This window comes from Grus americana, chromosome 3 (assembly GCF_028858705.1).
Source record: "Grus americana isolate bGruAme1 chromosome 3, bGruAme1.mat, whole genome shotgun sequence".
Classification (NCBI taxonomy): Eukaryota; Metazoa; Chordata; class Aves; order Gruiformes; family Gruidae; genus Grus; species Grus americana.
Genome location: NC_072854.1, coordinates 4,147,250 through 4,166,199, shown reverse-complemented (window position 1 = coordinate 4,166,199; position 18,950 = coordinate 4,147,250). Strand labels below are relative to the sequence as shown.

At 45.5% G+C, this 18,950-nt stretch overlaps 1 protein-coding gene across 2 annotated transcripts; it reads left to right on the top strand.

The window, feature by feature from the left end:
- The first annotated feature begins 4 nt into the window (after positions 1–4).
- Positions 5–18,587, top strand: EFHC1 (EF-hand domain containing 1). 2 transcript variants are annotated; one of them, XM_054819434.1, is made up of 11 exons: positions 5–136; positions 5,657–5,878; positions 7,437–7,724; positions 9,569–9,718; positions 11,129–11,321; positions 11,634–11,854; positions 12,643–12,783; positions 13,998–14,211; positions 14,844–14,991; positions 15,860–16,076; positions 17,953–18,586. In XM_054819434.1, the coding sequence occupies exons 1-11, from the start codon at positions 74–76 to the stop codon at positions 18,022–18,024; spliced, it is 1,929 nt and encodes a 642-aa protein (XP_054675409.1). In that variant the 5' UTR covers positions 5–73; the 3' UTR covers positions 18,025–18,586. The 2 variants fall into 2 exon arrangements, with proteins under 2 accessions (XP_054675409.1, XP_054675408.1); XM_054819433.1 differs by lacking the exon at positions 12,643–12,783 and having other exon boundaries at positions 30–136; positions 17,953–18,587.
- The last annotated feature ends 363 nt before the right edge of the window (positions 18,588–18,950 follow it).

Below are 18,950 nucleotides of genomic sequence, written 5' to 3'. Positions count from 1 at the left end.
GCGCACTGGGCTGACCGGCGGTTGCCGTGGAGACGGCGTCTCCGGAGCGCGCGGACGGAGCGCCTCAGCCGCCATGAGCTCGGAGCCGGGGCCGGGCCTGCCCTTCCTCCCGGGCTGCGCCTTCAGGGACCCCATGGTGAGCGCAGCCGTCCGGCGTACCTTGCCTCCTGGGGACCCCCTACCTCCGTTCCCTCGGGACACCCCCAATCCCGGCCCGACCTGGCCTAGCACGTCCCTCCCTGAGCGCCCCCCTGAAAATCCCCCTGAGACCCGAACCTCTACCTCCTCCACCTGCTCCAGGGACCCGTCAGTGACCTGCACCCTGCCCGGCTTCCCCCGGGGGACCTGCTACCCCCTGAACACACCTCCAGAGAACGTGGTACCCCCTCAGACCCTCCTCTAACTCCCCAGGAAACCCGGTACCCCTAAACTCACCTGATATTCCCCTGGGGGACATGTTACCTCCTGAACCCACCCTGAGAGAAGCACCTATTCCCTCAGACCACCCTCTAATTCGCCCAAGAGGCCTGGTACTTCCCAAATTCACCTAATATCCCTGAGGGGGTGTCCTGGGAACCCATGTTCTTGGAACCTGGTACCCCTCCAACTCACCAGGCACCCTTCAGGGGACCTGGTACCTTGTGAAGTGACCTCCAAGGGACCTGGTGCCCTGTAAACTCCTTTGATGCTCCCCAGCACACCTAATACCCACTGAACTCTCCCCCAGGGGACTTGGTGTTTCCCAAAGCCAGCAAGTATCTGCTGAGCTCACTTCTAGGGGACCTGAAGTCTCTGAACCCACCTGGTATCCCCTGATCCCACCCACAGCAGACTTTGTACTCCCTAAGTTACACTCCCAGTGTAATTTAAAGTCTGTTCCCAGGGGACCAGGAGCCCACCTTCCAGGGAACTTGCTACTCTTAATCTTGTCCCCAAGGAACCCATTGCATCTTGCACCCATCTGATAACCCCTGAAATTATCCTGATAGCTTTGGAGAGGTGGGTTCCCCCAGCTTCATTTAAGACCCCAAAAACTTTCTTATAACTGCAGAACTACTGTCTGCAAACTCACCCTGTGGAGATACAGTACCCCTGAATCCATCCAATAGTTCCCCCGCCAGTCCATGTGGTACCCCAAGGGAAGGCGCATCCCCATATTCATGTTACAGTCTTGAAACCTGATTCCCCCAGGGAAACTCCTGTTTCGCTGAACCATCAGTTTTCCCAAAGGGATGTGTTCTGAACCTGCTACTCATTCTGATACTGCCATGAACCAGGACCCTTAAACGCACCTGATATCCCCTCAACTGACTTGATATACCTAGGAGAACCAACACTTTCCTAACCTCAGCAGTCCTCCACTAGGAATTAATCCTCAAAACCATCCCAGCACACCTAGGGAAACAGGTATGTCTTGGACCCACCCACCACCCTTAGAGGGACAGATACACCCTGAAGTCACCGATCTCCTGGCCAACCAATACTGTCCTGATACCCTCTCTTCCAAAGCTCTGATACTTCCACAAATGCTCTCCTGGTATGGCCTGGAGAACTGAATCCTTGATAGTTCATAGGGAACTAATGGTCTGGAACCTGAGAACATGACAGGCTTCAGAGAACTGGTATCCCTCTGCAGAACTGATACCACCACAGCCTCCAGGATGCTGCCAAGGAAGTGAGACCCTCTCAGCTGCTCACAGGTTCCTTGGAAGAAGTAGTGTCATCCTCATCCTCTGCACTTGATACCTAAATGAGGAAGTAACCTCTCCTATTCTCCATTCCTAATGGCCCACACACTGAGGATCTGATAACACCAAATCCTACCAATATCCTCTTGAGGAAGCAGTTCCACAGATGAGAACTGATACTCCCTCAGTTCCTTCCAGTAGTGTTTCAGAGCAGCTGACAGCTCTGCCCTTCCTTCTCCCTGGGAAACTAATATCTCAAGTTTTGACACCATTGCTCAACTTCAACTCAATGCTAAAAATTCCAGTTTGAGAAACCAATACCCTGACTGCCTCTTTCAGAAGCAATGCTCCCAGACTTTTGTAGGGAACAGATAGACCAGAGCATTTCCCTGGAGCTTCATATCCTTAAGAACAGGCTCCTCCATTTCCATAAGGCTCCCTATTCCAAGTGAGGCCCCTTCTTCCTCCTGTTCCCTCCCAATACATCCAAGTTGCCTGGTCATCAGGAGAACAGGGCCCCAGTATGCTCTGGTATACCAGGATAAGGAACCTCATATACTTGCATGTGAACATTTGTCATGGGACATGCTGTACTGAAAAAAAAAAACCAAGACGACCTTGGGACAGTACTACTTGTCCTTGATATTCCTATTGAAAACTGACACCTCCAGAACAAGCACTTCCATGTCTTCCTGATACGTGTCCTAGACTGTGCTTTACAGAAGAGAGAACCTTTTACCAACCCAGTCTACCCTTTGGCAAATCTTCTCAAGTGATGGTGAGCCCTGCTGCAGGTCAGCCCACTCTGCTCTTCCCATATCACTCACGGAGCCTCTCAACTTCCCAGGACACAGACCTCAGGCTTATTTGATGTTCCAGCAGAAATGCTTATTCTCCCAAAAGAGGAAAGCTTCCCTTCCATCTCCTGCCACCTCAATGCTCCTGGTATTTCTAGAGGAGGCTACAGTATTTCCTAGGTACCCTGTAACTCCTCAGACGGAGTGAGGAGGAACCTCTAAAGGATCGTAACAACACTGAAGGGCCCTAGTGCTCCCTTAGGAGGATATTGTCCTATGTTCCTTACACCAGCAGTGGTGGTGTCACCAATACCTGTTTGACAGATGTGCTCTTGACAAGGACTGTGTCATGATGGGCCTTGGTAAACCCTGTCCAGATCATTCTGGATGCTTTTATGGGAACCCAGCTTTCTCTGTTTTCCTAAATAGCACCCTCTCTTTTCTTTATTCTGCTTGTGTGTGGATTAGGGCTACCCAAGGATAAATTGTCACTGTACCAGTGTTAGTGGTGCCTTCCAGCACGAACAGTCAAACTATTTTCTAAGTCAGTGACGACTGAGTTCTTCAACAGTAAGTGGAGTCATTTACTCATAATGAATACTCTTAATCATACAGTAATAAAGGTTATCTCAGAATTATTGTCAGCTTAATAATATTATTTCCTCAATATCATTTATAATGTCTTGGAAATCTGTAATGCAAATTTCTGCCCCTAGCAAAATATTATTTCCTCTATCAGTAAAATCCTGTCTGCGTTAGTCATGTGAATGCTTTTACTGACTTCAGCAGTGCTGTGTGTATGTAAGAAACACCCACGGGACTTAGCGAAGCAGATCGTTATTTTAGTGTAACTTGAATTATTGGTAATGTTTTGATAGTATGAAGTACTGATAATGTTTTAAGGAGATCTGGACTCCAGAAATGGCTTTACAGTGTTCCTCAGGATGAGCCCTAGTGAGTGCTAGTAACTCATTTTGCCTCATTTTTCCAGTCTATAAAATGGGCATTGTGATACTTGTTTTCCAAGGGAATGCTGAGAAGTGCTGAAGAAAACCTCTGTGTTCAAATAAGAAAGTATTGTCATTGCTTAGTGCTCATCTGACAGAGGAACAGAGGCACTGGGAGGGGGAACAGTGTTTGCATGGAGCGTTATAGACTTGGCAAAAAGAAGGAACTTCATTCAGTGGAATGTCTTCAGATATGGATTGGGAGCAACTAATTAGGAGTTTACATTCTGGGTTTTCCCTTTTATATTTACATGAGTCACCTGATACTGTGAGATGTTATCTGGCATCCATGCTCACTTGGGAGAGCCTATCAACTTTGGGAGCCCTATGAATTTATGTGGTGTTTTCTTTAGGCAACTGTGGGCCCTTAAAAGCCCTTGCATTTCTGACAAACACTGATATTGCCCAATTTAAAGACAAACTTCCTGGTTTTCCTTCAATATTTTTCCCATAGCTTTCCTTTGGTATTTATTTAACAGAAGGAAATGGCAGTTCTGTGGCAGGGCTAATGTTTATAAGATGTTCTGTTAACTTGTCTTCAGTAAGCTCTCTTGTTTTCACCTAAGCCTGTTTTTCTAACTGCTCTGCCCACAGCATTGCGAGATCCGTAGTACCAGTTTAAAGAGAAAACAGGCAATTGTGTGAAATTCAAGTGGGGCCTTGAAGGCATAAATAAGATTAGAGGCTTAACCATGAGGGGTGAGGGAGGGGGTGGATAAGAAGTGGCTCACATGCCTGAGGTTGGACTGATTGCAAGTCTGGGTCTGGAAAAGGAGCTGAAGCTTGTTCCTTCAGCGCTAGAAATGCAACAAATACAACTCTGTTTTACTTGGCAAAAGTCAAGGTAAAGTCAGGGATTTTATTATCAGGGACTCATAATTTCTCCTGCTTTCTCTGGAGCATTAAGTGTTGAAAGCCCAGTGGGACCAGCCAGGCATGTGTTATTTCAAATGCTTTCAGGATTGCAAGTGAGGTACCAGGCATGGTGGACTGTGCTGCAAGTTGAGTAGCTTAGTGTCACTCAAGTGCGATCCTAATCTTCAGTAGTGAGGAACAGGACTGGGCTGACAGAGATCAGGTCCTATGCTCAGCTCTGACATTTTCTTGTTGTGTGTCCTTAAGCAAAGCAGGGACCTTCCTTTGCCATCTGGATAATTGTTTAGATTGAAGAGTGGCTCAGTAGCTGACGTCAGGCAGATAGCAAAGATAGGTGAAAGGCTGCAAGAAGCCCAAAACCAAGATTAAACCAACAAAACTAAAAATAAAAGATGACTCCTATAGCCAATATTATACAGTGCTTACATGGATAGAATTCTTCTCATTTTATCAGGCTTCTCATTAATCTGCTATAGGGTCTTACACTGTTGTTAGAATGGAATGGAATGGAATGGAATGGAATGGAATGGAATGGAATGGAATAGAATGGAATAGAATAGAATAGAATAGAATAGAATAGAATAGAATAGAATAGAATAGAATAGAATAGAATAGAAATTTCAGCTGGAAGGGACCTACAGCGATCATCTAGTCCAACGGCCTGTGTGATCCTTGCATAGACTGTGGAGAGAGGTGGTGAAACAGCTAATGCACTTTGGTACGTTTCATAATTGCAGTTCTGGGAGCATGACACACCTTGATTTAGCCCAGCAAAGAAAATCCTCTGAATATCATCTCCAAGAGAGGGTTAACAAAATAAATAGCAATGGAAAACACAGAGGGCGCACAAGGTGTAATAGTCAAGGGAGCACTGTAAGGCAGTAACAGAGTGAGCTCACATGGTGCTCTGTACTGCCATAACAGAGAGTAGGGAACAAAGACTTTGTGAGGTAAATACTAGGGCAGATGAAGTGCTGCCACTCCATTCTAGGCACCGAGAATGGCGGCAATAGGGAAATTAAGTGATTTAAGCTTTTGAGGAGTCTGTGCCAGTGCTAGGATTCGAGTTCACTCTGCTGCTTTGTTCCTCCAGCCACTTACTGTTTTTTCAGCCGCCTTGATCTAAATTTAAAATCTGATTGTAAATAACTGCTGAAGTAAGTTATAATAAAATCCTGGGGGCGGGGGGCATTATGGATATTATACTGGTTTACTGTTTTTGTGTGCTTTCAGTAGCTATATCTGCTAAGTGCATGTAGTATTTTAACAGCTGGATTTCCTTCCACAGAAAACATCTTTTCATCGGTCCCAGACACTGGGCTACAAAAATGGATTTGCCTTTCCTCGGCTGCCAACAGTGGGGATCGGCAGGGAGCGACTATATGTGAATCAGCTTTCTCAAGCTGAATTAGATGAATTATCCAACAAGAGACCCACGCTGACCTATGGGCGAGCCAAACAGGCTCCACCTTCAGGCTTCATTCCAGCACATGTGGCTCTTGACAAAAAGGTATAAAGAAGCTTATTCCAGGAATATCGTTGACCAAGTTCAGAGACATAAACAGTCAGCTCCAGGGTTCATGGGACAGTGTGCAGCAGTTTTCAGATGCCACAGCCCTTAGTCAGAGACAGCTGAACCCCAGACTGAAAGAGGCTTTCTTTGCTCGGGAGGAGGATTATAATACGTAGACGATGTAAGACATTCCCCACAAGTTACACTAGAGCATTTCCAGCAGACGTTGGAAAAGAAGTTTGATTAACTCTGAAAAGCTTCAGTTTATAACCGTTGCCCTGTAAACCACAGCTTGGCCTTCTGCGTTTCCAAAACTATATTGAGATTGTAACTGAGCTTAAACTGTGAAAGACAGTTTGCAATGAGGATCCTGTTAGACTGTTTAACTGCGGTCTCTCTATTTCTGCTTGTGCTTGTCACCGCAGTGTGTTACAGCCTGTACTGCCCCATTAGTACTTCCTATCTTGGTGATCGTATCGAACTAGGAGGTGGCTATGTGTCTGCTTGGAGCAGTCCTGAGCTGACCCTTGATTTTACAAGTGCCAGTCGCACAGACTGCGAGCTGGTGCAGCCGCAGCCAGGGAGGGAGCAGTTGCTGCAAAGCGTGTGAGGCTCAGCAGACTTGAGTGTGTGCAGGGGTCTGCACGCTGCCAGGCAGGCCTGGAAAGGCAGTGTGCAGCCAGCCCATCTGTGAGACAGTCTGGGGAACAGATGTGCTCTGTTAATTACGGAGGCTATTCCTTCAGAGTAATGTAGATGTTGCCGTTTAATCTGTCAAATACTTCTCTGCCCCTTCATTCAAGCCAGAGTAGCAGCAGGGGCCCCAGTGCTGCTGGAGGAAGTCACGGTCCCTTTTGAAGCACTTTTGCTGGCTAGTAGGAACTCGCTGGCTTTATCATCACTTAATTACCGAGGCCTCTGGGTTGATGTAGGCTGGGTATACAAGGCCTGATTGGCCACCTACATCCTCTCAGGGGCAATGAATGGTCTTGGAGGGAATATTCCTTATGCTTCTGCCAAGCACAGGAACTGTGATTGACTGGCTGATTTGTCTCCTCCTTTCTCCAGCACATATTAGCTTTTGCTGTCAGTGCTGAAAGATGTGACTTCAGATGACCCATGCAGAGTTTAAAATCCACAGACGTGGATGAACTCTTTACTAAAATCTCCCAGTAGCTTCCCTAAATCAGGGCCTGCAAAACTGACAAGAGTAAAGCAAGCCATGTATGTCGGTAGACTAGATTACTGGCAGTAACCAAGCACCCGGCAGTAGGTGAAATAGCAGGCGATCAAGGAGGAGTAGGGAAAAGGCTGTATTTTTTACACCTGTCTTGTGTGTAACAAATTTGTACAAGGCAGGTCTTGATAAAAGCCCTCATGATGCCTCTGCCATCAGTCACAGATTAGGCTACAGTTGGCTTTGATGATTTTATAGGTTTCAAACCAGTAACTGTGCACTGCCAAAAAACATTACAAATAAATTATTTGTCTTAATAGACTAATCATGGTGTTCAAATTGTTTCTTTCTCCTGTTGGGATATTGCTCCTTTGGCAGATTTTGAAGTTTGATGCCTATTTCCAGGAAGATGTTCCTCTCTCTGCAGAAGAACATTACCGGATCCGCCAAGTGGGTATCTATTACTATTTGGAAGATGACAGCATGACCGTCATAGAGCCCGTTGTGCAGAACTCCGGTCTTCCTCAAGGCAGACTTATTAGACGCCACCGGGTGCCCAAGAATGACTGTGGGGATCACTACCACTGGAAAGATCTGAATCGGGGCATGAACATCACCATGTATGGGAGGACGTACCGCATAGTCGACTGTGACCCATTCACACAGGTGTGTTGCTTGAACAGAGAACACTGACACAAATCATCCCAGGAGTTACAAGTGGCCAGAGCTGTTAGAGTCCGGTAGTCTGCATCTGTAGCTTTTGCAATAAGGTTGTTTGCAATCTTTTTTTTGCTTTTTGTGGAGAATTCTTTCTTCAGATCAATGGGAAGTTCAAGGTATATTTGCTGAAGGCACATTAATTGCTCAGTATTTTTGCCCCAGGGCTGCTGGGAATCCATCCTTTGTCCTCAGAAATACTCCTTACAGTACAAATTCTAAGCTTATTTCTGTGTGAACAGAATTGGTCTAAGCTCATTTCTATGTGTACAACAGTTTAACTGCTTAGAGTCCGCATGAAACATTGTGCATATATGAAAGGGAAATTACTGATCCTTACTCTTTTCTGACTTAATATTCCTCAGTTAAGAATAGGGGAAGGGAATGCAGTAAGAAACTCTGCACCCATCTACAGCCAAGCCAGAAGAGCGGTCATGATCTGTGGGTTGAGAATCATGGTATGAACTGACCTTTCTAAGAGAGCTTACTCATTGCCTGCTTTTCTGTTTCTGGGTATTTCTGTACCAGTAAATGAAATCATAACAATCCAGTGACAAGTAATAACAAATACCAGTATAATGGTATCCTGTTAGATTGTCCCCACTATAATCTTAGCCCTGGTCAACTACTATTCTTCCAAGCAAGTCCCAGGAGTGGTCCAGGAGTTAGGATGCTCCAGGGACCATTCCTAATAGATGAATTACGTGCAGCCAACCTGTCCTGGAGGCTGAGAGAGTTGAGATGCAGGCTGTTCCTTGCCAGTTGGCCTCAGTGCCCAGGAATGTTCCCGTGCATGTGTAATATATTGGTATATATGCGGCTGTTGTGGGGCCAGCCCTGCTGCAACTGGATGACTGTTAAATTCAGTTCACGTGAGATGAAGAGCTGGTTCTCACGTTAATGTTGGTTGGTTGATAGAAAACATGAAATCACAGAGTTGATTGAAATGAGCTATGTGGGTCTACATCTCAAGGCCAGGGGTTTACTTATCATTAACTGGCATCCTCCAGACCAGAAAATAGCAAATCTGAAAGTGTGAACCTACTTTGTGAGTCTTCAGGGTGATCTCACATGCCTGTTGGAGATGTTTGCATAGGTGCTTCATGGGATGAATGTTTTCATGGGGCCACTTCCCAAGGCCAAAAAGGGAAGAAGTCCATTGACTTCAGAGATTGTTTTGGGTGACTGATGTGTGTACACAAGTAATACCACAGAGTTTGTTGATGCATCCAAGGTAAGCAAAAAATCTCTTTATAAACAAGCAGATTGTCCTCTTTCTGTGGCAAAAGTACTCCTCCTGAAAGATGGACCGAAGCTGCCCCTCTGGCACATATCCTTGTGGCCTGAAGGGCCTCGGTGGGCCTAGTGTGGGTAACACTAAATTCCACTGTCTGGCGTGTTGGAGAGCCCTACGTCTCTTGCAGATTCCAGCTGACTACATCCACAGTTATGCACTAATTTAATTTTTGTCATTTACATAAAAGAGACCAATTGACAGTTATCTTCCATTTAAAGGAAAACTGTGCTCAAGTAAAATCTGAGTTAAGATGTTGAGGACAGGACTGCCCTGAGTAATTAAAAGGCAAGCAAAGCTAAGCAGCAGCTTAAACAGAAACACCTTGGTCATCTTCTATGGTATTTGCTATTGCAGTTGAACTAATACTCCTGCAGCCCGGTGGTCTGTGAGGAATGAACTTGCAGTGTTCTGACAACACTCAGGCCATTTGTAATCTCTAGTTACCTCTTACCTTCAGAACTCACGGCAGCATTAATACCTCAGACGACCTTCCTAGGTGTTCCTGGAGAGCCAAGGAATTGAACTGAACCCTCCAGAGAAAATGGTTTTTGATCCTTACACAGAACTGCGTCGGATGCCTATGCGAAAGTACATCACACCATCAGATTTCGACCAACTCAAACAGTTTCTGACTTACGACAAGCAGGTGAGAGAGCTGGTAGTGATTACCCACATTACAGACTATATGTGTTACGGAAACCCAAGTCTTGTGAGTGTCTACAACCTTACTCATTCTAAAAAAATCTCAGTCCAATGAACAGACTCCAGATTTGCTCTTTGGCTTTACTAAAAAACAAAGTTTTTTATCTTTTTGCTGGGCTTTGTGTCTTGTGAACAGCTTCTCTGGATTGCAGAGACTATGCTCTAGATCCTCCATCTCTCTCTTGCTTTCTGTTGAGATAAGATAAGCTACTTGCCTCAGGAAGTTAGCAGATAGGGGCAGATGCAGTTGTAATATGAATGGGCATGTTGCATGCACTCCTGTCTTCCCCCAAAATGTTGATGCCAGGTACGAGAGTGGATAATTTCAGACAGACACAAATGCCACTTGCTCTGACTGAATTCTCCCTCTGTATACAGATGACTAACACTCTCCTCCCTGCTCCTCTGGATCTTCTTCTTTTCATCTAGAAACAATGTGAGAAACCCTATAAACTACATCTATACTAGAAAATAAAACAGGGCCAGGACATGACCTGAGTTCATATTGTCCCTGGCCAGCTATCAATCAAACAGTTCCTGGCCACCAGCTAGGTGTTAGTTAGCACAGGCCAGGATCATATCCAGTTGCCATTTTGGATGTGGTCACCCTGTTTTGAGGGGAGCAGACAGGGTTTCTTTTGGCCATAGCTACCATTTTACTGCCAGTTTAGCCTAAGCGATTCAAGTCTGTGCTGGGCCAACCCTGCCTGCAATGGCTCTTGGGCTGGCTGTTTAGGAGTTGTACCTTGGGGAATTCTTGAGCACTGCAGTATGAGGAGTTTGATTTCTTGGCCTTAAAAGATGATATTTCCACTAGGCAGAAACACGATGGGGTCTGCAGTGAGTGCAGCCTCCTCAGAGCTGCTGAGTGCATTCCCCTCTGCCTTCCTCAGCATGAGAGTAGTAAAGAATTTGCCATGAAACCTCTAAGAGGTTTAAGAGTCAAAACAAGATTCTGTCTTCTGTATTAAATTTTATTATAAAAATCATTTCTCTTAAGCCTACTTCTCTACTCATTCCTGGGCAATTATTTTCTGCTGCTTTTTAACTACTTCCCCCCATTTTTCCTCATGCAACCTGAACTAAATTTCTTGTCTTAGCATAAACTGTTCTCTCTCACTTGCTGCTGTCAGGGTAAGCCAGCTCTCCAGGCCCCTGCTGTCCTTCCCACTGCTGCCACAGCAGCCCATTCATTCCAGTACCCGCAGTACAAGGGCTTGGTTCTTCTGTACCTGGCAAAGATTGCTGAGATGCCTCCAATCACCCAACCCATTTCAACCCACTTCATTTGGATAAAGTATTAGTAATTCTAATCCTTGTCTGTATTCTCTGCCTTTTTTTTTCTCCACCCCAGGTCCTTCGCTTCTACGCCACATGGGATGACACTAACAGTGTGTTTGGTGAGAATCGGCCTTACATCATCCATTACTACTTGGCAGATGACACAGTGGAGATTCGGGAAGTCTACAGGCAAAATGATGGTAGAGACCTGTTCCCAGTACTGATAAAACGCCAACGCTTGCCCAAAACCTTTGTGGACAAGAAAAGTAAGTTTAGACTGGCCAGCACATCTGTCTAAAGTGCCTTGGTGGGTAGACACGTATGTGGTGGCTGTGTCAGAGGTGCACTGAGTCCGGAGAATTTTTGCTGAGAACACTCCAAGTGTCATCAGTTTTTGGCCAAAGAAAAATTCTTTAAATGATGACTAAATTCTTTATCTTTTGGGAAACAGTAGCAGGATGGCAGTACCAACAGCTTTCCAGAGCTATTTTTACAGCTTGCTTTTGTATCCCTTTTCACAAGGAAATGTTAACATCTACCTGATTGATTTATTTTTCCTTTTGCTCCCCTGTCCTTAGAGACCTTTCCAAGCTGTGTGCTGGAGATCTCTGATCAGGAGGTACTTGAGTGGTACACAGCTAAAGATTTTGCTGTCGGCAAATCTACCACCCTCCTTGGACGCACCTTCTTCATCTACGATTGTGATGGGTTCACACGAAACTTTTATCGTGACAAATTTGGCATCACAGACTTCCAGCCAGTGGAAATAGATAAGAAACCACTTGAGAAAGTTCCACAGGTACTGCAAACAATTTCTCGAAGGGAGGGAAGGAAGCAGTCGGTATAAGCTCTTATAGTAAAGTATAGGTTTGGCTTAGTATGAGCCTGTAGTAAACAAGGTCAGCTTAAAGAAAAGAGCAAGTAACTTGAAAAAGACGAGGCAAGAATGGTCATAATTGATATAAAAATGAAAGTCGTCTGAAACTGTTGATTTCTGATACCGTAAAGGACAAAGTACTTGCTAATAGTGATAGAAGGAACTCTGGTTATGTCTATACTAGAAAATTAAACAGTGTCAGGATTTGGTTTTGTCTGGGAAGCCAACTGGCATGCTGCACTCATACTACTGAACTCTCCTTCACCCTCCAAATCAGGGTGGCTAAGTCCAAACTGCCTAATGGGGATGGTCACAGCCCTTGCTACCTCCCAAACCAAGCCTAGGAACGGTTTGGAGTGCTAGCTGGCCTAGATCACGAACATGATCAGGATTAGGTTAACAGTGTAACCATATAGGTGATTGAGTTCCTGTGCACAGGAAGGTTTAGTTATTAGTATAGACATAGGCTCTTCATTCAGAGAAATTATCTGGCTTTCTGACTTTCAGATTTTCTTAATTGTTTTAAATATTTCTATAATTAAGGGATCCAACACATGGTTGGGCTAGTGGCATCTCTGCTGGGCAGGATGTCACAGCTATTGCTACCTGGTGACAGAAGATTTCTTTCCAAACGGATGGTTTCTGATAAGCTGTCTTGCAAACTTTGTCTTGCTGTTAGTTTCAGCTGTTGATATCTCCTCGGGATGCAGGTAATTCCTCCCTATAATGGTTTTGGCATCCTTGAAGACTCTCTTCAGAACTGCTTTTCTCTGCTTCCAAAACCTCCACGGAAAGATATAATTAAAATGCTAGAGAATAACCACAAGGTGCTGCGATACCAGGTGGCCCTGGTAAGTGCTTTCCTTGATGGTATAGTGCCAGCTTATGTTGTAGAGTCAGAAGGTTGAGAGGAACAGCCTGCTCAGACAAGGCTGTTAGCAAACTCTTCTCTGTGCCGGTGAGAAAAGAGAGTTCCCCAAGCCAATGCGAGTGTCCCTCAGGGGATGCCCTTGGGTTATTGTGTACTTGCTGTGACAATTAGTAGCACGCAAAGGTAGCAAAAAGACAAGGCCAGAGTGTACAAAACAGACATGCTACAAAACCACAGCCATTTATGGAATAACTCCCACTGACATCGGCACGTGACAGATGGCCTTAACTGAAACAGCATTGCAACTGGGCACTGTGCCTCTGCCTGCCTTCAACCGCTGCCACAAGCACGAGCTTGCTGTGTCTCTGCTGCTGGCTCCCGGCACCTGTCCTTCCCCAGGTTAGTCCTGGCCACAGCAGCCAGCAAGGGGCTGTGCTGGCAGAGCAGCCAAGTGCCAGCGCAGAACCCAGGGAGTCCACGGGGACGGTGCTTTCCACCCACGGCAACAGCATTCAGGCCCTGGCCTTTGTGCCAGCTTTACAGTTGGTTTATGCAAGGAGCCTCTGGCACGTCCAGCAGTAGCAATGGCATTTCCTGTGCTGCCTGGTGCCTGCCCTCTCCAAACACTAAGGGCTGATTTCTTTTCCCTATTGTGCAGGAGCTCCTAAAGGTCACAGCTGATGAGGTCAGATCCACTTAATTTTAAACTAAGCAAGTAAACCCACTGGTGTGTCAGGGGAGTGTTTTCCTGTGACTAAGAGCTGGAAGCAGCACCAACCTCTCTCAGGCACTCATTATAATGAAAAATATAACTTTAATACTGAATTTTACAGCCAGTCTCTCTCTGTGATGAATCATTCCATGTAGGATATTCCTTTCTCTTGGATTACTCAGTCTGTGGAAACACTGAATGTACTTGGTCATTGCAGCCCAGATTCTGCTTCTGTTAGCCTGACTAGAGCAAGTAACCTTTGAAATTCAGATACTTAATGCTGTCTGGGGCTTTGTTATGTTATGTCAGCATATTTGTAGCTTTTGACCTACATCAAGTGCTTTGTTTAGTCAGCTATAAAAAAAAAAAAAAAGCTATAAACTCTGGGTGCTTATGAGTGGGTTACTAGGTGCTTCTAAGCACCCCAGGTAAGAAAAACCTGGTTGAAACATTCTTTTCCAAAGCCACTACCTTTCCTCTAGGAATCACCAAATCCTGAGGACAGAAAGCGTCGCTTCATCCTCTCTTATTTCCTCTCTAATGACATGATCAGCATCTATGAACCCCCAGTCCGTAACTCTGGCATCATTGGAGGCAAATACTTAGGAAAGACCAGAGTCGCCAAACCAGGCTCTACTACAGAGAATGCCACATACTATGAGCCCTCTGACCTCACCATCGGTTCTACAATTGAAGGTAAAATCCAGCCTGGATTGATAATAGTCTCTGAGCATTTGTCCTCAGTGCCTTCTCTGATACATCATTTATTGCACAGACAGTGCATATACCTTCCTTTACTTGAAAGGTCCATTCCTTCTGGGTCTCATCACATTTGAGTTTCCTTGTCACCAGCTGGTGTACAGTGATATAACTGTTTCTATCAGCGTTTGAACCTTTGACATAATTAGGAAAAGAGCTATGTTCTCTATAGTACGTGTTCAGTTTACATTTTGGGACCTGCCAGAATTCACAGGGTTAAAGTTATGCCAGATGACTTCCAGTAGCAAAGGCCTATCCTGTAAGGAAATCTATCCTGTAAGGAAAATAAATGTAATACTGAAATATTAGAAACATGCCAGTGCTAATGGGGGGAGTCATTGTAGGAACAAGCACGGGGCCTTTGCTCTCAGCAGCTGCTTTTCATGCAGCAAAACTCCCTTTGAGTCAGTGAAACTATTCTCACTTCAAAGACTGAAACAAATAACAGAGCTCGCTCAAATCTGAGCCCATGCTGAAAGGCAAGTAACCATGCTCTCTCCTGGATGATGAAGTAACTTACCCATGCTGAAAGGTGAGTAACACTGCTTTCTTTAATGCCTCTTCCCCAGTGTTTGGCCACAGGTTTGTTATCACTGACGCCGATGAATATGTGCTTAATTATATGGAGAACAACGCAGAGAGTTTCCCTGCGGCAACACTGCAGTCCCTGAGGGATCATTTTCGCCCACGGCAGGTGGTAAAGGAGACTGCCAACAGGTAGGCTTCAAAGGATGGTGGTGTGGAGCTAAATGAGACTCAGGGTTGACAACTAAGGGGATTTCCAGCAGCCTCCATGGGCTCCAGCCTGCTGTCTAATGGCTGCTCGGCCGATTATACAGCTCCAAGAGCCTGTATCTGGACACATACAGAGGGGGTCAAGCGTGTACAATATAATGTTGTGGCTGCTGCTGACCCAAAAACCTTGCTGGACAGCTCTGGCTCAGCAGCAGATACTTGCAGCTAAAAGGACACAGTTGTCTTATCCCAAAAGACAGTAGTTAACTGTAGCAGATGCTGCTAACAGTATCTGCATGAGCCACTAGATAGTTGCAGGCTCAGCAAGAGGGTTGGTGGAGTCTTTTTTTTCTTTTTTTTTTCTTCCATTTGCTCTGGCTGTGCTTATCAGCCCATCAAAGCCTAGACCACATCCTCTTTTTTAGCTGCCTGGACCCAGTTTGGGTCACCCAGTAACAACGCTATTACCTCACAACACACTTTGGAGTCAGTCAGTATCATGGTAGTTCAGGGGCTCTGGTTGAAACTGGAGTTACATACAGTTCCTGGGACTGTATGGAGCACACAAGGAAATGCTCCTTGTCCCAGAGCACTTGCAGACAGAAGGTGCATGGGGGAAATGTCCTGCAAAGGGAAAACAGTTTACTTAATGCTCCAAGATCAAGACTGAGCTTCATCTCCAAGTCCAAGTTGAGGTGAGCTTACCGTAAAAGCCAAGCACCCCAGGAGCCTGCTCTGTATTCAGAAATACAGTCTGGCCAGCCATGGTGGGCAGCCAGCACACGAGTGTCACAGTAAGGCTGCCAGAAGTAGCTTTTACATGAAGTCCTGTTCTTCCTTTCTTCTACAGTGACATCCCCATGCTTGGGACCCACAAACAGGAACTGGATGAATTAATTGTGCAGGTTCAGGAAGAGCTGAAGCTCCATAAGTACTTAAACAACAAGAACATTCGGGAGGCGTTTCTTCAGTGCGACAAGGATGGCTCTGGCATCCTGGACCAAGCAAAATTTTTAGCTCTTTGCAACAGCTTGAGCGTGCCGACTGATGCCATTCTTCTTAACAAGGTCAGAAGAAAGGAGTGCTGTGCATATTGAGTTCCCCTCCTATAGCTCTTCTACAAACCAACCCTAGCCTGGCGAGAGCAAAAGCTGCTGTACCCTACAAAGGGGAACAAGTTCAAGAAAAACATAAGACAGTCTCAATTCAGAAGGACAACTGAGCTGTTGGACTGACCCTGTGTCTTAGAAGAGAACAATTGCTGTCCTCTAAGTAAAGGGAAGAGATGTTACCCAGGTTGCCCCCCAAATGAGCAGCCTAGTGTTTGGTCACACTGTTTTGTCTCAGGGATGAGCAGAAGAGGTTGTATATCATGATAGAGATCAGGCACAGGCTGCTGCAGAGCCACTGAGCGTCTGTCGTGACTTAAGGTCACCTGGGCTTGAGTAGAGATGACACTGAGGTGCTTAGGGAACGAGCCTTAGGAAAGCTTAGATACCTTCTGGATTTAACAGCAACGGAATTGAAGTTTTGTGAACTAAGTATTGTACTTAAAAAAAAAAATTAGAATCATAACCACTTGGTTAACACAATTAAAACATAGGCTTGCTGGGCACTATGAGCAACAGCACATGGAGATCACAGTCCGCATAGCAGAAAATGTGAGGGAAACTGAAGAAAAAAATTCATGCAGCGGGGATGGAGGATCCTTTCAGGAGTATGACTGGCAAGGATGGTTTCTTAGCATGATGTGATAAGCGGTAGATTAGTGGCCAATAAAGGCAGACTCAGAGTTTAAAGAAATCTAGAAATCAGAGGGAGTATTTCCCTTGCTAAAAAAGCCCCAATGTTTTCTAAACCAGCCAACCAGGAGCATCACAGCTGTGGTTAGAAAGGTGCCAGGCAGGGTATTTAGGTCTCTGAATGTGCACTGTGCCTCTGACCAGCACCCAGGGTTCATCAGAGACCACTCTGCCCTGAGGAACGTACGATGTGGTGACAGTCCTTCCTGCTTCCATTCCAAGAATGGGAGATGAAGTGACATGCCCAAGAGCACGTGGAGAACCTGTGACAATTGAGGCTAAACCCCCATGTTTGAAGCCTCATCTAGGACCTGTACGCTAAAAGCATCCCTCTTCTCTCTTGAAATCTTAATAGGAGTGTGCCCAGAGCCCTCAGAAGTGTGGCAGTGCCATAAATTAAACATGTGGCAGATGATAGTTAACTACTGTCTGGATTGGAGACAAGCACAGCTGTCAGTCACACAAGAGCAACCCTAGTAAATCTGTCTCCAGGAGACAAGGGGAAGAAGAATCCTTTCAAGGAACTGTGATATTAGACCTTTTCCATCTCCCTGGGTGTCAGAAAGAGATTAGTTATGCAATTAAAGAAACAAAAGCCCTCTTTCTTCCCCTTAAGCACACAAAGGCTATAGCTCTGTAACACAATGCAGGGTCAGGCACGGATACCAGAACTGGCTCATTAGTAGGGCTGTAGCTGAGCACAATTATTTGCGTCTCCCCTTTACACCATGTGCACATACTAAAGCGACACCAGTGAAAAGTAACTGTTCAGATATGCTGCCCCCATCCCACTTTTGGCAGGGATTTCTATGGGGTTTCTGAAAGATTGGCTGTGGCCTATGTCAGTCTGTGGTCACACTTTATTTTTTGTGGATCTATTGCCACTGTGGTGATACTTAGAAGGCATTCAGGATTGAACTCAAACACTTTAACTCTTCTCCTTGCATAGATTAGTGTCATCTATAAGCACTCAAGGTTACCTGTGATTCAGGACTACTAAGGTGGCAGGCTCTTCCACACAGGGGAGTAAGATCTTCTGCTCTGTCGCACAAGGAGTACCTCTGGGCACTTTCTCCTAAAAAAAGAAATTTGCACCTTCTTCCAACTCTTTATGTTGATTGTTGTTTCTTTTTCCCCCCAGCTTATTGACCTATGTTCTTGCGGAGAAGACAAGATAAACTACCGTGACTTCCTTAGAGCCTTCCCCTCATGATTTTTGCCCAGAAGCTGAAGCACAAAACCAGCAATAAAATTCTTAGCTGACTTGACTTTAAGACATTGTACTTCAAAAAGGATTCTCTAGTTTTCACCTTTGCTTCACTCGCTCTCCCCCTTCCCTCCTCACTACAGCCAGCTAATTTCACCCTCACTTTGTTAACTTTTTTTGCTTCCAAACCTCTCCATGCCCTTTTAGCTACCACCAAACTCAACCTCACAACTGCTGGATGTTGAAATGACACTCACATGAGAAAAAACTTTGGAGAACCAAAGCCAGATTCTCCTGTTGATCTCTCAACTTTTTAATACAGTACACCAACGCTTGCTAGAGCTAAAGCTGTCTAAAGCCTGGAGTGATAACCACTCTAGATTTCTCTCATAGCGTCGAAAAGGACCTTTCACCTTCAAGCAGTGAAGACTGCCAGTTTAAATTGTTATCGGCATTGCAAGAAGATCTAAGAGCCCTGCCGTGGATCACCATAAACTCGTGCTTGCTAGTCTGAATGTAGGCAAATCATGCATGGCTGCTATAAAAGCGTTAATAAATATGTTTTAAATAAAATTACCTCATGTCTGGAATATCTAAGGATTAAAGTGAGGGGGGAAAGCCCCCACAAAACTGTGGTTCTGGATTTAGAATCATAGAATAGAATCAGAAACTGGTTTGGGTGGGAAGGGACCTCACAGCCCATCTAGTTCCAACCCCCTGCCATGGGCAGGGACACCCTCCACTAGCCCAGCTTGCCCAAAGCCCCATCCAACCTGGCCTTGAACACTGCCAGGGAGCCAGGGGCAGCCACAGCTTCTCTGGGCAACCTGTGCCAGGGCCTCAGCACCCTCACAGGGAAGAATTTTTCTTTACTTGAAATGGAGTGGTGAGTTTAGGTCTCACATAGCTATGGAGATATGAGGGGTCTGTAC